The 22,708-nt window shown below is 42.8% G+C and overlaps 1 protein-coding gene across 2 annotated transcripts; it reads left to right on the top strand.

Annotated features, from left to right (window-relative positions):
- The first annotated feature begins 12,048 nt into the window (after positions 1 to 12,048).
- Positions 12,049 to 21,259, top strand: LOC146683832 (tRNA selenocysteine 1-associated protein 1-like). Of its 2 annotated transcripts, none has more exons than XM_085446072.1 (9): positions 12,049 to 12,218; positions 15,044 to 15,141; positions 15,219 to 15,318; positions 15,426 to 15,475; positions 15,579 to 15,710; positions 16,924 to 17,040; positions 17,154 to 17,352; positions 17,443 to 17,479; positions 20,931 to 21,259. In XM_085446072.1, the coding sequence occupies exons 1-9, from the start codon at positions 12,195 to 12,197 to the stop codon at positions 21,083 to 21,085; spliced, it is 912 nt and encodes a 303-aa protein (XP_085302198.1). In that variant the 5' UTR covers positions 12,049 to 12,194; the 3' UTR covers positions 21,086 to 21,259. The 2 variants fall into 2 exon arrangements, with proteins under 2 accessions (XP_085302198.1, XP_085302197.1); XM_085446071.1 differs by having other exon boundaries at positions 15,204 to 15,318.
- The last annotated feature ends 1,449 nt before the right edge of the window (positions 21,260 to 22,708 follow it).

Genomic DNA, 22,708 nt, shown 5'->3' with positions numbered 1-22,708 from the left:
AAAAAAGTGAACGAATAAGACGTTTTGGTTGGATTATAGGGGAAAAATAAATGAGACAGGAATTAGTAACGAACATATTAGTCCAGCAGAACCATTTTCAAATTTACTGCCATGGATATATGACCAGACAACTGATTTCATTCATCACACAAAGGAAGAGCCAGGTATATGATCACATAAGGGGAGAGTATTCAGAACATGTGGACAGAACATGTAAACTGATGCAGCATAATTGTTAGATAATAAAGTGTTGTGTTTGTTATTCCAGAAACAAGCTTTGTGATGAATAAAAGAATTACTGATGTTTATACTGGAGAACTGTAGCAGTGTTAATCACTGCAAACTGGGTGGAGGAGGCACCAGTAGGAAGTGTTTGATGTGCTCGGACTCTGGTAGCGCACTATTGAGGATATGTCTTACGTGTTTGGATTCTAGACACGATATTGTTTTTTAATATAATTCGTTTAATCTGTAGAATCAAACAGGAATAGAAATACATTTTTATTGATTCCTGAACATATCGGTGTAGATGGAAAGGAAGAGGCCGGTAAGTTTGCAAAAGGTGCAACGAGAAGAAGTCATGTAGATATGGATATAAAATATAGTAAAAATTAGGTTAAAGGTCGCGTGTCAGGCACAATGGGACAGAGAAGGAAAAGGTAGATATTATTATGGTATACAGAGAGCAGCTGGACACTGTAGAAGAAGTCATAACAGTAAGAGAGAAGACGATATAATCTCAAAAGTAAGATTTGGTCATACAGGTTTAAATAACACTGTAAAAAAGATGAATAAGCATGAGACGGGGAAGTGTGAAACACTTGAACGTGTAATGTTAGAATGTGGTCAATACTCTGAGTTACAGAAAAATAAAATTCAATCAAGTGTCAAATAAATGTTACAGAGGAGTCCAGGTGACAGGGACACGGCCACTGTGTTGGAAGGAAGAGTGCTACGAACCGCACTTAAAAGCAGCTCAAAAGAAAAAGGACGGTACAGAGACAGACTGCGACCGGATGCAACGAGACGGTACTTGCAAAAAAATAGCGTGCATTGAAAATGTGGACCCGTATGAAATAACAGCAGTGGAGTAGAAACCCTGAGGACCAACCGCCGTTGACGTAGCGTGATCTATTCTCGTACCTGTGGAGTCAGCGCGTACACGGCGAACCAATTTCGCAATTATAAATCTCTGGAGGCGCACATCCAGTTCACCAATGGTTGGGTACAAGATTTGGCTATTTTTAAGCCTCCACGTCGTGAGTACGCCGTCATTCCAACAAAGGTAAGTCAGCTCGAGTACTGCGAGTGAAATGCGTTCGACTTCCTCCCGAACATTCAGATTAGTGCAGCATAAATTCATTCATGAGGGGAAATTACAGTGAGAACATGTGGAGGCTGTTAGAGGGATAACATAGTGAGTTCAGTGCATTGATGTGACTAAATTGTGACAATTTAGTTATTCTCTATGGTTAAAGAAATTGCAATAATTTATTAATGTTTATTATAAATAATCCTAATTATACACCTTGCTTCCATGTTTGTGTCCTGTGTCACTAAAAATACATTTTATTTTAGTTTTATACATCGATTAATGACCTGCAGAATCTCATTATCATATTAAGTGATTCATAATTGTCACTTTATGCTTTCTCCATCTCTAAAGTGATGACATCCTTCCATGACATACTTTAGGTTCATTTTCTGCAGGCAGGTTTCTGACAGAGAACAGGCGGATTTATACTACAGGGAGTGCAGAATTATTAGGCAAATGAGTATTTTGTCCACATCATCCTCTTCATGCATGTTGTCTTACTCCAAGCTGTATAGGCTGGAAAGCCTACTACCAATTAAGCATATTAGGTGATGTGCATCTCTGTAATGAGAAGGGGTGTGGTCTAATGACATCAACACCCTATATCAGGTGTGCATAATTATTAGGCAACGTCCTTTCCTTTGGCAAAATGGGTCAAAAGAAGGACTTGACAGGCTCAGAAAAGTCAAAAATAGTGAGATATCTTGCAGAGGGATGCAGCAGTCTCAAAATTGCAAAGCTTCTGAAGCGTGATCATCGAACAATCGAGCGTTTCATTCAAAATAGTCAACAGGGTCGCAAGAAGCGTGTGGAAAAACCAAGGCACAAAATAACTGCCCATGAACTGAGAAAAGTCAAGCGTGCAGCTGCCAAGATGCCACTTGCCACCAGTTTGGCCATATTTCAGAGCTGCAACATCACTGGAGTGCCCAAAAGCACAAGGTGTGCAATACTCAATACTATATCAATTCAAACAGAGGTGATCCAGTAATGCTGCACTAATGAATCAGACTAACTATTCACTTTAGCTAAAGTTATTAAGTTAGCTACAGAGTTGGGATGCTGTGTAAGACATAAATAAAGCTAAAACACAAAGGTTTGGACACCGTTTTGCATGTTTCCCTACTGTAGGGGTCTCTGCAAGCATACAGAGGGGGTACTCTGAGAGGGTCCAAGATGACAACTTTGGAATTCTACTAGAAACAGTCGATCATATTTGTTGTCAAAGCTGAATTCAGGGCAAACTACGCTAAATTAGCGTTTTTAGCTAACAGCTACAATAAGCATAAAAGTTACCTTACGGCTATCATTTGTTAACATGACGCTTGTTCTTATACATGTAGTACATTTACCAACCTGAGAGTTTATCCGCTGGTCATTCGACATGACGAATGACTTCTGAAGTCTTAATTCAGCTCAAGATGCTGTAGATTCCCGTCAGTAACACTTTCGGTCCGCTAGTAAAACGTAGTTCTATTAATCTGCGCTTGAACCGGAACCGGATGTAAGTTCCAAAAAACTGAATTTTGGAACTGAAACTGAATGGTGAGAAGTGAAACTGAAATTATTCAAGAGCTGAATTTTTAAAGGATAAAATGCAGTTTCAAAGCAAATCAATTCATTTTCAAAATATAAAATTCAATTTCAATTTAGTGATGATCATTTTCAAACCATAAATTCAAATTCAAATTTAACTTATTCAAATTCAGTTTCTGATGGCACAGATTTCTGCCCATAACCACCACTGAACAAGACACACAAGCTGAAACGTCAAGACTGGGCCAAGAAATATCTCAAGACTGGTTTTTCTAAGGTTTTATGGACTGATGAAATGAGAGTGAGTCTTGATGGGCCCGTGGCTGGATTGGTAAAGGGCAGAGAGCTCCAGTCCGACTCAGACGCCAGCAAGGTGGAGGTGGAGTACTGGTTTGGGCTGGTATCATCAAAGATGAGCTTGTGGGGCCTTTTCGGGTTGAGGATGGAGTCAAGCTCAACTCCCAGTCCTACTGCCAGTTTCTGGAAGACACCTTCTTCAAGCAGTGGTACAGGAAGAAGTCTGTATCCTTCAAGAAAAACATGATTTTCATGCAGGACAATGCTCCATCACACGCGTCCAAGTACTCCACAGCGTGGCTGGCAAGAAAGTAGAGCTGGGCGATATAAGATTTTTTCATATCACGATATGTTTTTTTCATTTCAGGCGATAACGATATCTATCACGATATAAGCCAAATAACTATATTTGTAAGATTTAAATGTGCCGTTGCTCACAAGTAAAATGTGAAATAATCAGCAGCTTGTTTTTATTTAAATATTTATTTCCCATAATAAGTTCAACAGGGTAGATGTACTTAAGGAACATGAGACTTTTTCAGATAAATAAAGGCAAATATTGCAAAATACACAAAAGGCAGCCGCTAAAGCGTTTAAGTTTCAAAATAGAACAAACGAAACAGACGACTAAATTGTCAATTCCACTTAGAAACAAAATATTAATTCTAAAAATAAATCTTAGTTTGTTTTACAGAAGAACAGACAAAACTGACTAACTTTTGTCAATATCAAATAAACTGAGAACTAAAAGGAAATTCTCAATCTCTCCTTGTTGTATAGCTGAGCTTTTCAAACAGTTTTAACAGTTACTTTAGTCTGACAAAAGCCGAATGACGAATTAGCGCTTCCAGTCAGAGACTGAGGCTACGTCCACACGTACACGGGTGTTTTTGAAAACGGAGATTTTCTGTTTTCGTTTTAAAAAATAATCCCGTCCACACATAAAGGCAGAAATGAAGGAAAACGCTGCTATGAACATGCCAAAGCAGCAGGTGGCGCTAGATTCCTAACCGTGCAGAAATGTTGGCCAATCAGAAGTCTAGAAGCCTCGGTGGGAAAAAGTAAACAAAGCTGGGGCATAGAAGCAGAACCGAGTCGTATGTGTGGAGGGACAGTAACTGTGTGTATATGTAAGCATTTAAACACTGCAGAGAGTACAATTAACAGTATTGTAGAAATTCATTTCACCGAAACAATAACGTGGCGCACAGTGTGACGTCAAAAAATGCGCACACCTTTGACACTGCGTTTTCTCAGTTTTTCTAGTCCACATGTAAATGCAAAAACGGAGTTTTCAAAAATATCCACCCTGGCCGGAGTTTTTAAAAATCTTCGTTTTCAGTGACCAAAAACGCGTGTGGACGAAAAACGCCGTTTACGTGTGGACGAAAGGTGCAAACGCATAGAAAAATCTGCATTTTCAAAAATACCCGGGTACCTGTGGACGTAGCGCACGCACCAGTTTATTGTATTTCCAGACTTGCTTTCGGCACAATTTACTACAAAATTTACTACTACCACTCTGTTTTTTGTCAGACTTGAAATAGCCGAAATACCTTCACACTACGGAACTTCTATGGCTCTTCCGTTTGACAATCTCTCCGGCATTGGAACCATCATCTGTTTTCTCTTCGGTCACGCTCGGTTGATTTTTCTAGTCGGCACACTCATTTCCTCCATTACCCGGGCGGTACGGTGGCTGGCTGCTTCCCAAACAAATACACATGTGCGGCTTGGCACTTGTGCCGTACGTAACAAGTCACGTGACGTGACGCTGTGGCTGTGATTGGTTCGGCTCTGCGCTACTTAATTTGGATTGGCTGTTTTTTTGTTTTTGTTTTGTTTTTTTAAGAGGACAAGAGCGGCGAGGTCTATCGCGATAGGTTAATTTTTCTATCGAGAAAAAGTTACATCGCGATACATATCGTTATCGTTCTATCGCCCAGCTCTACAAGAAAGGGTATAAAAGAAGAAAAACTAATGACATGGCCTCCTTGTTCACCTGATCTGAACCCCATTGAGAACCTGTGGTCCATCATCAAATGTGAGATTTACAAGGAGTGAAAACAGTACACCTCTCTGAACAGTGTCTGGGAGGCTGTGGTTGCTGCTGCACGCAATGTTGATGGTGAACAGATCAAAACACTGACAGAATCCATGGATGGCAGGCTTTTGAGTGTCCTTGCAAAGAAAGGTGGCTATATTGGTCGCTGATTTGTTTTTGTTTTGTTTTTGAATGTCAGAAATGTTTATTTGTGAATGTGGAGATGTTATATTGGTGTCACTGGTAAAAATAAATAATTGAAATGGGTATATATTTGTTTTTTGTTAAGTTGCCTAATAATTATGCACAGTAATAGTCACCTGCACACACAGATATCCCCCTAAAATAGCTAAAACTAAAAACAAACTGAAAACTACTTCCAAAAACATTCAGCTTTGATATTAATGAGTTTTTTGGGTTCATTGAGAACATGGTTGTTGTTCAATAATAACATTATTCCTCAGAAATACAACTTGCCTAATAATTCTGCACTCCCTGTATAAAATGCAGCGTTCTATAGATGGACACATAAAGAAATGAAAAATTACATGTATGTGCCAACTTTCTAAACACTTTGTTACATTTATGATAAAGTTGTTACGTTCCCCTGGGGGGGGTCTAGGCGATGAGGGGGAAGTAACAAAAGTGACCGGGTCAGAAAAAGGAATCAAGGAGGCGAAACAGTTAAATAAAACAGTTTTATTGAAGTAATTCAACTAAAAGAGACGAACAAGCCGCTATCACCATTTTTGAAAAACAACAAACAAAACTCAGGCGTTGGTCAATCAATAAAGTAAAACGTAAGCCAAAAAGAAAAAGCAGCTCACCAGCTGAAAACCACCAAACACAGCTCACTAGCTGAAAACACACTACTGGCACTCCCGCCCAGAGCTCACCTTTCCCTGGGCTTAAATACTTTTAATTACTGATGAGAGTCAGCTGCACAAAAGGGAAAGGTGGCACCTCAGGCAGAAGGGGTAGTGGGACACGCCCACACAGGCACATAGGAGGGAGGCCGTTCAGGAGGAGGCCCTGCTAGGGCCGTAACACCCCCTCCCATAAATACAAACCCGTGGTTTGTCCAATGATTATGACAACCAAAACAACTAATCATGTCCGTAACCGTCGCATCAACAAATTGCAGGCTTTCCACCTACCAAACCCCATAGCAACGGTTAGGCATTGCCCGCGGAAGTTGCCAACCCCATCTCAATGGGTTCAAAATACTTACTGAGGGTGGCCGCAGACCCTCAAAACAACGTCTCATGCGATAGCTAGGGCTTTGAGCCATCACATGTGGAGAACACAGCAGGCAGTCAGAAGACCTTACTGTAAGAGTTTTCAGACAATTGCTCCGGTCACGGGTACAGGCATGCTTGTTAGTCAGGGGTGCAGATCTGAGTGGTGGTGTTATACATGATCTGTCCACCTGCAGGTCATGTTGAGGAACAGGGACATTGTCAACCAGCAGCAGCTCAGGGTTAGTTGACCTCTCACACTGACTACATGACACGATTGAGCAATTATGCTCCAAGTGTAGCCTTTTACTAGGCCTGGCAACCTGGTCGGTTTGAGAACCACGACTAGCTTTTCTCAAAGCAGGCAGTTTTTGCTTTGAGTCGGCTTTCCGTTTGAGTTTCAATTTCGAACAGTCAGCAATGAGGTGTCCAGGGTTGTGGCAAAAGAAACAAAGCTTCGTTTTGGGTCTCGAAACCACAACTTTTTCAGCCTTGTTAGCTGGCTCCCTCCTAGCTCTCCAAGATGTGTTACCGTGAGAAGGGATGTCACATTCCACCGCGTTTGTTTTATGAGTTAGGGTAAACCCATCCGCCAGTATGGCAGCCTGCTGTAGAGTGGAAACCCTTTGCTCACTTAAATAACAAGAAATAGACTCAGGAACCGAGTTTTTAAAATCTTCCACCAGCATAAGCTCACGTATGGACCCCACGTCGTTAACCTGGCTTGCAGAACACCACCTATCAAAGAGCTTTGCCTTCTCCCTAGCAAAGTCAAGGTAGGACTGACCCTGTGCCAACTCCAAACCTCGAAAGTTCTGCCTATAGGCTTCAGGTATGAGTTCATGGGCTTGGAGGACAGCACTTTTAAGCTTTTCATAAACTAAGCAGTCCTCCATTGACAAAGCAGAACAAACCTCCTGAGCCTTACCTGTCAACTTACATAGTAACATCACGCACCACATGTCCTGAGGCCATTGCAGTGCGGTCGCTATGCGTTCAAAGGCAATAAAGAAGCTATGAACATTGGACTCCCAGAAAACTGGAACCAGGTGGATGTTATTGCTCATAAATGAGCCTCTGGACACCTGTTCACCAACAGATGTAGGCCCAGTGCTCGTCAGCTCCAGCTGATTCAACTGGAACGCCATTCCAGCCTGAAAAAAAACCACCACCACACACACACCTGTGCCAATTCTCACAAGCTAGCCAACAATTAATGGTAACCGAACAACTTATTCTTCTTGACCAACTTACCTTCTGCTACACACACACACACACACACACACACACACAACCTACCCAGTTCCTGAGCACAACAAACTTGCCTACCTATCTTCTGGAGCGTGCTGGGCTCGAGGCAACTTGAAAGGCAGAACTTCAAATCAAATCAAATCAAATCACTTTTATTGTCACATCACATGTGCAGGTACACTGGTACAGCACATGTGAGTGAAATTCTTGTGTGCGAGCTTCACAAGCAACAGAGTTGTGCAAAATACAATAATGTAAACAAGCAAAATACAAGAATGGCTACATCTGAAACTAATAAATATATGTACAATATATAATAGTATATGCATTTCTGGATGTGTATACTAAATATTTTTCTACGTGTGTGTGTGTGTGTGTGTGTGTGTGTACACACACATATTTTACAAATTAAATAGAGTAATAGAGTAACAAAGTAGATCAAACACATTTATGAACTTGGTGTGTGTTTCAGGTGCTGCACTCTCATAGACTGAATGAACCAGCATTGCAGCCATGGGTCACTGTGAGCATCACAGGGAAGGTTGAGCTGGCCACTGCACCTGTATGGCCGGAGTCGTGGAGACCTGCAGCCATGTCGCTGCTCTTCTGTTTAAAGTAGAAGCAGCAGTGTTGATCCTTGGCACAAGGACTGTTACAGATGAACCTGCATACTGGGTTTTGCTGGGTAATATGACCAAGATACAGCCAGTGGTTGGCTGTAAGATAGACTTCTCCTCTTCAGCTGCCCAAAAAAAGGCTCTCGATCAAAACATAAACAGACCATCCATATTGACAGGTAAAAGGAACCGTCCTCAAAAAAGAAAAATTCCACCTGCTACTGTGGAGGAGTTGGATCAACTGATGGGAAAATATTTCTCCAAGCATAGTTCTGTTCTGAATGACCCATAATGTTGTATTTAGGGGTCTACATTTGTGCCTGAAGTGCACTGCCATGTAAGTAATTTGGATTTGCTGAATGTGTACTTACTAAGTACCACTGTTCAAAAGTTGAATAAAGAAATACATGTTTGCCTTTTAAAAAAAGATTAAAAGCACTTTGTAGAACATCACATCAGTAACAATGTAGAATCCATGTCATGTGTAGTTTACAAATGACAAAATGTTCACATAAAATCACGACAGCATTTAAATAATATCACCCACTATAGCGTTCTGTAATTTACTGTCACTACATAAACAGCACAAGACTTTTAAGAGTTCTTAACAAGAGCAAGTTTCTTTTCCCTGGTTTTACTGCCACACTGGGGCACATGTTCACCAAAACGCAGCAAACCTTCACCATCTTATCCAGGAGGGTCCCCTCTTCAGCCTCACATGGAAGAAGTAATCTGATTGGCATGGTGGTTTGTTTGAAGCAGGTCCCTTGTGTAGCGCTGGAACCCAGTCAGGGTGTTTCATCCATTTCATAGGCTGGTTTGCTGCAGTGGCGTGTCTAGAAAATTTCTGTTGGGGGGGCCAGGTAGGGGCACAGATTTGGAGAAGGGTGGCAGATGTAATTGGCACATAATGTTAAAAACAATTCTACCAACCGTTAACCATAATTCAATAACCCTGTAAACCTAATAACCGAATGCGCTTTTAACTCTTATTAGAATGAGATTTTAACCACTACGGTGCAAAGTTTTTAGATACTGCGTTGATAAAGTACAAGAGATACAATCAGTCAGTGTTTATTCAGCAGTCAAGGACATCCATATTTGCATAGTATTTTTATTGACATGTAGTGCACATATGTTTTGGGCAAAAACATTTTTGAATATTAAAATACGAACATTTGTAACAAACAATTGACAAATTATCCAGTTCCAATGCTAAACTTTATCTGCCTGTTAAAAAAAGAAGATAATCTTCTCACAACCTGGTGTTTGATTTTGAAACAGGAAAAAAGTGGAGAAACAACTGAAAAGACTAACATTTGAATAAAACCTGAAAGCAAGTAAATACTTTCTGTGCTGCCTTATGGTAAAGTTTGGTAATATTGATCAAGAACAGCACTGGCTGATGATGAAATACAGTCAGCTGACACGGTGACACTGCCAGTATTAACCTGCAGGGCTGGACTGGGACAGAAAATTGGGCATTTTGACTACAGACCGGCCCACCAGGTATTAAAGCCATAAAGCCTTTGAATGAAAACAAACCCTGTTGTGACAGTGATGTACAGTCTTGTTGGTATATGTATGATTTCTATACATTTTACGTCAGATAAAAACTTTGGTTGTAAGATTCAGATAATTATTTAATAAAAGTGAGATATTTTAAATGAGAATAAGAAAGAAAAGTATTTCTTTGTGCCCCCCTCTCCCTGTTAATGCCCTACCTGGCCCCCTGGCAAAAGCTGTGCTAGATCTGCCCCTGCACAGTTACCAGCTGTCAGCTGCTTAGAAAAGGATCCTGGTGTTATTTGTCTCTCAGAAACAGTTCATAACTTCAACTCATTCATGTCACCTAAAAGGTAAACCTGTTTCTCCATCACCTGTTCAGCTCTGATGATCCAGTAAGGACATCTCCTGGTTTCATCTTCATGTTTCCCTCTCACCACATATCCAAACCAACATCATGACCAGCAGCTTTACAGCTGTGGCTCCAGCAAACATCAGCTGATACTAGAAATTAATATTAAATAAATTCTAACAACAGCTGATCAAGCTTAAACGTGCTGCTGCGCGACATCCGCTGGTTTCCTCTTTCTGGCGCAAAGTGGGCGATAAACAAACAAGAGAGCCGATCAGCTGATCATTGATCAGTTTCATGATTGAAGTAGCAACAGGAGAGGCAGGGGAGAGGATGAGAGAAGAAGAGGCAGCTGTGCAGCATAACGACAGAATAAATCCAGCTTTGTGTCTTTTTCCATTCTAGCTAAAGTTCGGGACAAACTGCGTCTCTTCTCAGCTCAATACGAAACGTGTAATATTTTCTCTGATTGAGGGACCATTCCATTTTTAAGGAGTCGTTGGCAACTCTACTAACTAACCTTATGAATAAAATAAAGTTCACTATCAGTAACATCATAGCACCCACCCAGCTGTACTGTATAAAAACTCCATCAAACTGGCTAGAACGCAGTATGAGTTATTGCAACTGAGGGTAAAAAGTCAGCAACATGAAAATAAACTCCACCTAAACTTGGTTTATATCTGACCCAGATAGACTGCAGGTCATAACTTCTTACCTGAAGTTCAGTTCACCTGACACTCGGACTGGCGGCTGCCTCGGGGCTCTTCTCCTGCCTCCCCTTCCCTCATCCACCTGCTGGCCTCTGTGGAAGCCCTGCCATAGCCACCACCAAACAACTGAGTTATTTTTACACATCGACCTGCATCTGGCCGATCCACCACCTCTCACTGTTCATGCCATTACAAAATAAATAAAAAATAAGTCAAATAAGCCCGATGGCCAGTCCAGCTATGTTAACCTGCAACCAAATCTGCAGCTCCATACAGCAATGTTACGACTTAGATTACATCTTATAACTCATAACTCTTATGTTAGCTGCCCTCAGTAGCATACTGTCTGAAATATTCCACGGCTGCAATAATTCTTTTAAGTGTTATTTTTTCCTTGGTATTCTAATTTCACCGAAGTTTACTAAACTCAACAAACTTAATATTACTGACATTTATTCTGTCCTCATTTTCTTTCACCGAAAAATTGTTTCCTGCAGTGCCTCTTTCGTGCTTGGCTCTCCTACCTTTGCTAACGTGATGCACATAGCGCAGAAGCCGGTGCTGCATTCACTTACACTCAGATATCTGAGCTTCACCGTGAAAACATAATCGTACATTTGATATTTGATTGAATTTTATTGTTTTGCCTTTGGGGTGGCACCTGGGGTGGCCAGTCTGGTTGGGGGGGTGGCCTGTGCCCCCCCAGGCCACCCCGCTGGACACGCCACTGGTTTGCTGCAATAATGAAAAACAAATAGCAACTCTATAAACAGAACATAAATCTACAAAATCACTCAGTAGGATGTTTGTTCTAATTTGGTATGAGCTCTGAGCGCATTGAAAATAACACTAATAGGCTACAAAGAGTGATATGAACTTATTCAGATCTTACCTGAATGAAAATGTCTGGAGCACCAACAGATGTCTGTGGAGCTCGTCTCACAGCTGCTATCCAGGCGCTTCTTTTGGTAACATGGATACACGAGCTGCCTCACGATGCTTCCAGGTGGGGAAAGAATAAAAACAGCCCATTTCCAGCTTATTCCCTTCACGATCGTGCGATCATTACAACCGACAACACAGCAAGTGCGAACCATTGCTGATGCCATCCGTGTGCTTTCGCTCCTTTGTTTGGCCTGCTAAAATGGCGCCTCGGCAGCCACGCCCCCTCCCGTGACATCACGCTCCAAAGCCCTTTTGAGTGACGTAGGACCTAGCGGTGGCGCGTGGTCCGCGTTAGGCTAAAGCGTACAGGAAGCTTCGGTGTAGTTTAGCAGTTGGACCGTAAACCGTATTCGTGGTCGGATCTTCACCGCGGCAGCGCCATGAGTACTCTATGGATGGGAAACGTGAGTTGCTTCCAGCTTGTTGTCGCGGTAACTTGTTTGGTCTGACCGTGAGTGTTAGCTAGCTGTAAACGAGCCGCACACGCCAAATGAACGTAACTTGACTTCATGTAATGTTGCGTTGCCGCACAAAACTTTGTACGGAGTTCCTGTAAGACGGTTACTTTGTGTTTAATGTGGCAGTCAGGGGCCAACACCAACCGTGGACAGACCAAAACACGCTTTCTCGTGTAGCATACATTTAGCATACATCCGCGTTCCGCAGCTTAGCCGCGGATAAACCCAGGACACGGTTTTAACCGGTCTTTACCCATAACAGTGACTTTTCCTTATCAGACCTACTGCAACAAACTCCTGCAACTCGCTGGCTGATACCAGTGTTGCACTAAAAGCGATTTCCAGTCTTTGTTGTTAATATCTTGCTGGTAATATGTCAGACAAATCTCTCATGAATGATCTCAAGTCACTTTATATCCTTAATGCAGCTCAAGAGTCTCAATGACAATAAAAATGTTTGTTTTTGTCCGAGATCGATCTGGCCAAGAGGGCAGCAACAAGTATAACAGCTCTATAAAGTGGACTCGGTTGGTAATGATGCTGTGGGTACAAAACAGCAAATTTCTTTATTTTGTGTTTAACAGTGTCACAGATCCTGCTGACTACAGTCTATTTATTAATGCAAGCAATTTCAATTCTGTTTTATTTATACAGCACCAATAGGACTGGGCGATATGGACCAAAATTCATATCTCGATATTTTTTAGCTGGGTGGCGATAAACAGTATATATCTTGATTATTTTTCTTTAATCCCATAAAGTAAGAACAAACAGAGTTCTTAGTCAAAGCTGCTTGTCCCAGATGTCACACAGGCACTTTTATTAACATACAACTGCAGATGTACATGAAAAATTAGTCAAAAATAAATTGTCAACGTTTATTATTTAATAATGCTCCATAAATAAAATGTAAAAAATTTTTTTTTCATGTATAACAAAAAGCTCACAATTGTAAACTAAATGTAAACTAAAAAGATGCAGAGCAAAAGTGACAAAGGCAACTTGGCCTTTGGAAGTGGCTTACACTGAAGTAAAGTTTTGCTTCCTTGTGTGTATTCCTGAACAATCATCTGGTACTTTGTGCAAAAAACTAAACATGTAAACAGATTGAATGAAATGAACAAAATTACATTCTTTGCTCAGTGGGTCTTTGTGCAAATCTCCAATGACAATAACAATATAGAAAGAACACAAACAATTGGCAAGGCCAGCTACTGTACAGCTTCCAGATTTTGTGCCAGGAAAACTAATCTGTCAACAGTATCAGGCTTCAAGGATGCCCTGTGGCAGGTTACCATGTTTCCACTGCAACTAAAAGTCCTTTCAGAAGGGGAGCTGGTAGCTGGCACACAAAGGTATTTCTCGGCCAGGAGGCTCAGTGCTGGAAAGGCAACTTCATGTTCCTTCCACCATTTGAGAGGGTCAGCATCACTCTACACAAACTGACAACAGGTAGCTAGAAAATTCATTTTCGATTGCCTCCCTCCTTGTGAAACCAGTGTTGGTGGCTGTGCTGTGCTGGGAGAAGCTTGCCAGTGATCTCTTTTTAGCTGTGTCACCCACTGCTGCTTCTTCTTGGTCTGCAGACTCAGGCACGGCTGGATCAGGCAGCTCAGACAAACACGTGCCCTGATAGCTGAGCAGAGACTCTGCCTCCAAGACGAGTTTATGTTTTAGTGCATTAATTTTCTCACTAGGGATGTATTTCGCCCTGAACCGTGGATCCACAAAAGAAGCCATGTCCAACAGGTCACCTCTCCAGGTGCCAGGAGACTAGTGTTAAACAGGTGTAGCACAGGACAGGGTCACATACTTTTCTCCTGAAAGTGCATCAGTGAAGTCCTGACAGGGTTTGAGAGCTTTCTGAACTGCCTCCAGGACCTCTATGTCCTGCCAAGTAGGGACTAGAGGTCTGGTTTTCATGTCGACAGAGAACTTTAGAAAGTGCTCTTTCCTGCTCCAGAACTCTCTCTATCACGAGAAGCCTTGATCCCCAGCGAGCTGTTGCCTCTGTGAGTAGCTGGTGACTTGGAAGACCCAGCTGTATTTGCACTTCAGCCAGCTCTCTTCTCTTCCTCCAGCTGTAGGAGAAGCTGCTGACGACTTTCTTACACAGAGAAATAACCGGGTAATGCGGGCATCATCCATAGCATGTCCTGTGACACACAAAATGCAAACTTTTAAAATCACTTTAATTGTTATGTTAAGAGGCAAATCGCTGAAAGGGAAACTAAGATCCATCTCAGTTATATAAGATGTGATGCATAAGACTCAACAATATTTGCAAAATGTGTCGTGTATTGTATAACCTAGAAATGGTTGTAGTTAAACTATCTTGGTAAAATCACCAGCAAATGATTGGAACGTGTATATTTTTGCATCTTTTCAATCTCACTATGTATTTAAAAATCTAAACCTGGGACCCTGTCCCCCAAATGTTGCAGCAGAGCTCGAGACTTGTCAGACCAGGCAGCATATTTCCAATTGTCCAGTTTAGGTGAACCTGTGCAAACTGTACCCTCAGTTTGATAGGAGTGGCACAGCTGTGATAAGTCGCACTTTAACTAGACCAGCATTACTTTGAGCCCAGATTTGTGACAGATTCATTAGAAAAGGGGGAATTTCACATTTTATTTCTCACTGTGCAGTTCTGTGGACCAAAGGAGATTTATCTTCCCTCTCTTGTTAGAAACATTTAGCTGAAGCCCGACTCGTTCCTAACAGTAATCACTACAGTGATCACATAGCTAACTGTTTTTGCTGCTCTGCAGCTGGAGACCTACATGGATGAGAAGTTCATCACCAGAGCTTTTTCCACCATGGGCGAGCAGGTGGTTAATGTCAGGATCATCCGCAACAAGATGACAGGGTAAGAGCTGAATTCACATGCAGTATTCTTATTTGCAGTTATTCTATAATGACGTTAAATAGTGTGTCGTCCCCCAGGGGTGCTCTGGGTTACTGTTTTGTGGAGATGACAGACGAGGCCACAGCCGAGAGGTGTCTCCGCAAAATCAATGGAAAACCTTTACCGGGAGCCAACCCGGTATGGAGAACAGCAGTTGCTAACAACAGCCTTATCTTTTGTTTGTTTGTTTATCATTTCAGAGATTTTATTCATTTGTTGATTGATTGGACTTTATTTTCTCATAGCCCACAAGATTCAAGTTAAACCGAGCGACCTTTGGAAAACAGGAAAGCGGGTGAGTCCAGGTGGACAAGCAGAATTATCCAAGGTGACCGGAACGGTCCTAATGACAGAACCATCACGGAGCGCTGCTCTGACTTTGTCTCTTCTTGTTGTAGGCAGATGTATTCTCTGTTTGTCGGAGATCTCACTCCAGATGTGGATGATGGGATGCTTTATGAGTTTTTTTACAATCGTTACCCTTCCTGTCGTGGTGGAAAAGTGGTATTGGACAGCATGGGCAACTCCAAGTAAGTATTAACATGTCAGAACACATTTGGATCTACAGAATGGCATTGCTGCACTCATCCAGTCATATTTTCACCCTCGCTATACGTGTTGGTGTGGCAGGTCTGTCCTCCCCCGCCACCTGGTCCAACTCGCCACCAGGTGGTGATTAACTGACAACTCAGTCCTCCTCTCACAGAGTGTCCAGAACATCCGGCCGTGAATCTGATGATACGATTACACAATCAGTCATCAGCCTGCGGCCTCGGGCGACCTGGTACTGCGATCACTTACGGACACCCTTATGTTCAAACATGGCGTTTGTTATGGACAAACTGACAAACAACACTCCGGTAACATCACTGCTTGAGTTCAGGTCAGCAAGGCCATCCCTCCCTCCAGGTCTCACTGTCAGTGCGCACATGAGCGTTGAAGTCCCCCAGTAGGATGACAGAGTCCCCACACAGGGACTCCCAAGAAGGCGGGATACTCTGAATGGTCCTTTGGCGCGTGCAGATGACAGTCAGGACCCGTTCAGGGAGCAAACCCTCTCGTCCACTGAGGAAAACCCCAAGGCAAGTGGATACCAGGATACCCACTGCCTCTCATGGCCCCCGGTATCCCGGGCAGGGTGAACTGTTGCCTTGATGTTGTAGTCACGGGGGTCTTCTGAATCGCTCTTTCTCTGGTCCTTCATTCAGGACCAGTCTGCCCCTACAGCAAACAAACAATCAGACCCTTTCACCACAATAAGGCAGTGATTCACTGACTGGGACCTACACACGTGTTAATTATCGTAAAAGGGACAATTATTGACTGTTGATGAACTTTGAAGCGATGAATTTGACAGACAGTATATGAACATGTTACAGACACTGCTCCGCTCCATAGCTGCGACTATGTTCTGCTACGTGTGCTGCTAACTTCAGTCTAACCCTGATTTTTCTGCAGTATTTTGTGTAACTGTGTATAAAAAGACTTTTTCCACACTGACCATACTGCCTGTGGATTTAACTGGCAGCCAAAATCAACAGCACCACGAATGTATAATTAAGTGTTGGTCTTTATCTGAGCCTATCCAGACTCAAACATGATCCCGGAGTATCCAAACTAAACTGAATCTAGAGCGTTTTCTTACCCTCTGTTTTAAAATGTGGTGTAAACATAAGAAAACTTCTGGTGGTCCTAAGACGAGTTGCTCCCTCGTGAGTTTAACACCGCCGTGTTTCTCTGCAGGGGCTGTGGCTTCGTTCAGTTCCCTGATGAGCGGCTGCAGAAGCGGGCGTTAGAGGAGTGTCAGGGAGCTGTGGGGCTGGGTGGCAAGCCTCTGCGATTGAGCCTGGCTGCTAACAAGTGAGTTCTCAGAATCTTACCTCCCTTTGTCAGGACACGGCTGTATTTGTGCCCGTAGTACAGCCCCAAGGACTGGCTCAGTTCACGAGTGTTTCTGTGCTTTCCTCTCTAAGCTTAAAGAACAAGCAGCAGCAGTCGGAGCACAAATCATGGCAGTCTACCTCTGGATACAGACAAAACTATGACCAGTACACCCAGTACCAGCAGCAGACCTATCCTGGCTTTTATTCTTCCTGGGGCTATGACCAGACTGGAGGAATGTATGGCTACAACTATCCGCAGTATGATTACTCACAGTATTCTGCTGCACAGGTAACTGCTGTCTCTGTTAAACCAGAGTTGCAGATATCAGTTATTGTTAAACAGATGGAATCATTCTAACCTCTTGTTTGTTTGTTTTAGGAGAGTGAAACCGTTCAGGAGGACGAAGGACTGGAAGGTTAGCATTTAGCCTGGGTGGCAGCTGCTTGCTGTTGCTTGTCATTATTTTCACATGCCAGACTTAAAAAAATAAGAAAAAGATGAGCAGTAGTTTCCAAAAAGGTTGATCCTGTTCATCTGGCTGCAGCGTTTTCAGTGGGAGAAACATTTCATCATCAAGTGACTTCTTCAGTCTCATCTGACTGCAGGATTCAATTCAGTTTTATTTATATAGCGCCAAATCACAGCAAAAGTCGCCTCAAGGCGCTTCATAGATACAGAGAAAAACCCAACAATCATATGACCCCCTGTGAGCAGCACTTTGGCGACAGTGGGAAGGAAAAACTCCCTTTTAACAGGAAGAAACCTCCAGCAGAACCAGGCTCAGGGAGGGGCGGGGCCATCTGCTGTGATTGGTTGGGGTGAGAGAAGGAAGACAGGATAAAGACATGCTGTGGAAGACAGACAGAGATTAATAACAGATATGATTCAATGCAGAGAGGTCTGTTAACACATAGTGAGTGAGAAAGGTGACTGGAAAGGAAAAACTCAATGCATCATGGGAATCCCCCGGCAGCCTACGTCTATTGCAGCATTACTAAGGCAGGATTCAGGGTCACTTGGTCCAGCCCTAACTATATGCTTTAGCAAAAAGGAAAGTTTGAAGCCTAATCTTGAAAGTAGAGATAGTGTCTGTCTCCTGAATCCAAACTGGAAGCTGGTTCCACAGAAGAGGGGCCTGAAAACTGAAGGCTCTGCCTCCCATTCTGCTTTTAAATACTCTAGGAACAACAAGTAGGCCTGCAGAGCGAGAGCGAAGTGCTCTAATAGGGTGATATGGTACTACAAGGTCATTAAGATAAGATGGGGCCTGATTATTTAAGACCTTGTATGTGAGGAGCAGGATTTTGAATCCTGGATTTAACAGGAAGCCAAAACAGGAGAAATATGCTCTCTCTTTCTAGTCCCTGTCAGGACTCTTGCTGCAGCATTTTGGATCAGCTGAAGGCTTTTCAGGGAGTTTTTAGGACTTCCTGATAATAATGAATTACAGTCGTCCAGCCTGGAAGTAATAAATGCATGAACTAGTTTTTCAGCGTCACTCTGAGACAGGATATTTCTAATTTTAGAGATGTTGCACAAATGGAAGAAAGCAGTCTTACATATTTGTTTAATATGTGCGTTGAAGGACATGTCCTGGTCAAAAATGACTCCAAGGTTCCTCACAGCGTTACTGGAGGCCAAGGTAATGCCATCCAGAGTAAGAATCTGCTTAGATACCATATTCCAACCTTATAAACAGGACATTTGTACAATAAGTGAAACTAGCACCACTGACTAACAATGGGCTGGGAGGTCATGACCACTGATCAATGGCCATGAGTCCCATTCACAGAGAGTTGGGGAATGGCTGCAATCACAGCATTGTAAGATGGTGACAGATGCACCCTTAGGCCCCTCCTCCATTCAGAGATGGTCTTTCCCTTTTCACGTAAATGGCCTCCTTGACTCCGCCCTCAAACCAGCGTTCCTCCCTGTCCAGGATGTTACATCCTCATCATTGAAAGAGTCCACTGGCCTGTAGGTGTGCACAGACTGCAGAGTCCTGGCCTGACGAGTAGGGCTGGGCGATATCGAACATTTTCATTGTATCGCGAGTCTCTCCACGTACAATGGTTAAAATGTCTTTATCCTAACCATCGAGTATGAGTTGCCATGGCAATATTAAACTTTGCACGTGAACGTCTCCCCACACACCAAAGAAACCTTTAAAATCCTTTGTTAAAGGTGTTGACCACAGACGTACTGTGGCAGTATCCTCTGTGCACCTGATGGTTAAAGAACGGCTAAAATAAAACATTCAGATTTTTTTCTTTGTATTCAAGTAGAAAAAAACCATTGAATGGTCGATTTGACTGAGTATAGCAGTGAAATTTTAGGTTTATATGGTTGAAAATAACATTTGGAGGTTATTTAAACATTTGGTGATATTTATATAAAGAAAATATTGTGATATTAGATTTCCCTCATGTCGCTCTGCCCCGCTGACGAGTTCTTCATTGTTGTAGCCAGAGGTTGTTTGGTTTCCCCGATATATGAATCCTGGCACTGAACAGCGTACACTATGTTACTCTGTTTGTGTCGGGGTGGACCAGTTTCTGGCGCAGCGTTTTTTGGGGTTTAAAAGCCACAGAGACTCTGTGTTTAGAGAAAATGTTCCGATACTCCTGGTAGGGCTGTGCGATATGACCAAATCTCATATCCCGATATAAGACATCCATCGTCCTGATAACGATATAAATCACAAAAATTTTACATTTTCTGTGAATCTCGGGCAGCTCGACTTGCGTGACGTGTTTCCAGCTGCGCGTCATGTAGCTGAGTCGAGTGTTTTAACCGATACATGAAACGACACATTTTTAGACATAAGTTGTAACGGCCGCCGTTTTCTTTGTGAGTATTTATTACACGGCGTACTGCGGGGAAAAGTTCTAACGTTTGAGTCTAAGGTTTATTTGGAGCACCTAACGGCTCATTTTTGCTTCTCATCTGTAAACACTCTGCATACTCTTTCACGTGATGCAGATTATTTTGAAAAGTCTCAACAGGATCTTGAGCTTTATTGTGAAAGGTTTATGTGGAAAATAAACAAGCGGACACGCGATGGTTTTACCATTTTGTCCGTCCGTAGTGTGGTTATATTAAATATAAGAGAAAGAGAGAGCTTTAAGAAATGAATGTAGCCACTACAGTGACATCAAAACATGAAAAAATATTGCAGTAAACAGTTTATTTGGCGACACCACGAAACAAACGATAGATGTTTTTATATCGTCATGCGATTATATATCGTTATATCGAACAGCCCTAACTCCTGACACATAAGGGACCACTACGGGTTTGGAGCGTTCTGTAGGCGCCTTCCCTGCTTCGACAAATGCCCGGCTGGGATAACCACATTTACTCGCACGTGCTCGTACTAGCTTCAAGCAGTCGGGGCCAAAGTGGGTTCAAATTTCTCGATGCATGCTCGATCATCTGGGTAAGGCAATTTCAACGGGTTGGTTGTGTTGATCTGGACATTTACAGTGGAAGAAACGTTTCGTCTACTAACAACATCAGACAAGTTTGAATGTCAGTGACCTCAAACTAAAGGTCAGAGGTCACGTTTTGTGAAAGTCTTGTGAATGTGATAACATGACATTGATATCATAGGTGTGTCTCCTAGTAGGCTGAGGGGTAACACTAGCAGTATTCCTACTTATTTATTCGTGTGTATGCAGTTTGGCCCATTGCTGATGTTTTAAACAGATGATGCTGGTGTTGTGGTCTTCAACAGGTCATCCTGCTGCCTTGTGATTTGGCAAAACAAATATTTGCGTTCTTGAGTGGTGGAGGTCTACCTAATAAAGAGGCTTGTGTGTAATTGCAGCGCATATACCTTCTAAGTGGATGTTTGTGTTTCGCAGATCCAAGTGTGGAGGTGGATGTGGTGGAGGCCAACAGGAAGTTCATGGAGCACAGTGAGGAACTGTACGATGCACTGATAGACTGTCACTGGCAGTCCACAGAGTTACAGCAGGACTATGTGACATCCAGTCTGCCAGAGCCCATCTACTGCTGAACCGGGACATCATGGCCTCTGTGGAGTTCACGTTTCCACCTTTTCCTCCCAGTCCATACGGATTGTGTGTGTGGGCTTCTTTTTTTTTTTTTTTTTTTTAGATAATAAAATAAGCTAATGGTTTTTATTTGTGTATAATCCTGTTTAAAATTAAACACGACCATTGGTACACAACCTGCCGTATGAGTCACTTTCATACCTGACTGTGATTGGATTGTTTGTTTCAGACTTCGTAGAGTCAGGGCTGTGTTGGTGTGATTGACATTTCTGTCAGGCCAGAGGTAAAGGAGCAGGTTAAATATCGTTTAGTGCAGGAGTCAACAGGATTCCAGCAGAATAGAAAAGTTGAGTAAACTCTTTGAGTTGGTGGATGATGCTGTGAGAAACTGTGACGGCTCTAATATCATTTCTCCAGTCCTCCTAATAAACATGAAGCCTCTGGCCCATCGGTATGTGTGCCCTGAGAGCCTTTTCCCTGTTTAGGTCAGATTTATTAGACCATCGAACGAGGAAACGAATACTTTAGAAGGCTCCAAAAGTTGATTCTGTTCCTCTGGATGTAGCGTTTTCAGTGGGAGAAACGTTTAGTCACTCATCCAAGGGACTTCTTCAGTCTCAGCTGACTGCAGGTTTCCCCCAATCTAATAAACAGGTCTCAACACCACATCCAGAACACTTTGGATTTTGTTGAGAAGGTGAGAGATGTCATCATGGAGGCAGATGAAACCATGGTCTCGTACGACGTTACATCTCTCTTCACTTGCATCCCAGTCATGGAAGCGTTGGAGGTAGTCCGTAAGAGACTACAGGATGACCTCAGCAACAGGACCAGCGTCAGCATCCACCAAGTGTGTTTGAACTGTCTTCATTCCACCTTCTTCACATACAAGGCTCAGTTCTACAGGCAGAAACACGGGTGTGCCATGGGCTCCCCAGTTTCACCCATCATGGCCAATTTGTACATGGAAGAAGTGGAAAAGAGGGCTTTGCTATCCTACCCTGCAACACCACCAAGCCATTGGTTCAGGTATGTGGATGACACCTGGGTGAAAATCCAATCTCAGGACGTACCACAATTCATAGATCACATTAACTCGGTGGACCAACACATCACATTCACCAGGGAGGATATGAAAAGTGGCAGGTTAGCCTTCTTAGACTGTGAGATTTCCATCAGTAATGGGGGACATCTAAAAGCTGACGTGTACAGTAAACCTACACATATGGGTCAGTATCTAAGGTTTGACTCTCATCATCCACTGGAGCACAAACTGGGTGTCATCAGGACGCTATAACACAGAGCGAACACCATCCCCACAGGAGAGAAGGACAGCCGCTGCCTAAGCAAAAACCTGTAGTGATCCCGTACGTGTCAGGAGTATCGGAGCAGCTGAGACACATTTTTTCTAACCACCGGGTCTCTGTGGCTTTTAAACCCCAAAACACGCTGCACCAAAAACTGGTCCACCCCAAGGATCGTGTCCCCCGACACAAACAGAGTAACATAGTGTATGCTGTTAAGTGCAGGAGGTTTGCCAGGATTTATACATCGGGGAAACCAAACAAGCTCTGGCTACAACACAGAAGAGCCACCTCGTCAGGCCAGGACTCTGCAGTCTATGC

The sequence above is a fragment of the Copadichromis virginalis genome, linkage group LG22 (assembly GCF_057382275.1).
Source record: "Copadichromis virginalis isolate Kocher_CV1m ecotype Utaka linkage group LG22, C_Virginalis_male_GT1.1, whole genome shotgun sequence".
Classification (NCBI taxonomy): domain Eukaryota; kingdom Metazoa; phylum Chordata; class Actinopteri; order Cichliformes; family Cichlidae; genus Copadichromis; species Copadichromis virginalis.
The sequence above is the reverse complement of the archived record's forward strand: the minus strand, read 5'-3'. Positions and strand labels throughout refer to the sequence as shown.

Bases quoted from the DNA above. Each gene is read 5' to 3' on its own strand.
- LOC146683832 (XM_085446071.1), top strand. From the start codon at position 12,195: ATGAGTACTCTATGGATGGGAAAC. The intron at 15,142-15,203 runs GTAAGAGCTGAA...GACGTTAAATAG, and splicing joins ATCCGCAACAAGATGACAGG to TGTGTCGTCCCCCAGGGGTG. The intron at 15,711-16,923 runs GTAAGTATTAAC...GTTTCTCTGCAG, and splicing joins GACAGCATGGGCAACTCCAA to GGGCTGTGGCTTCGTTCAGT.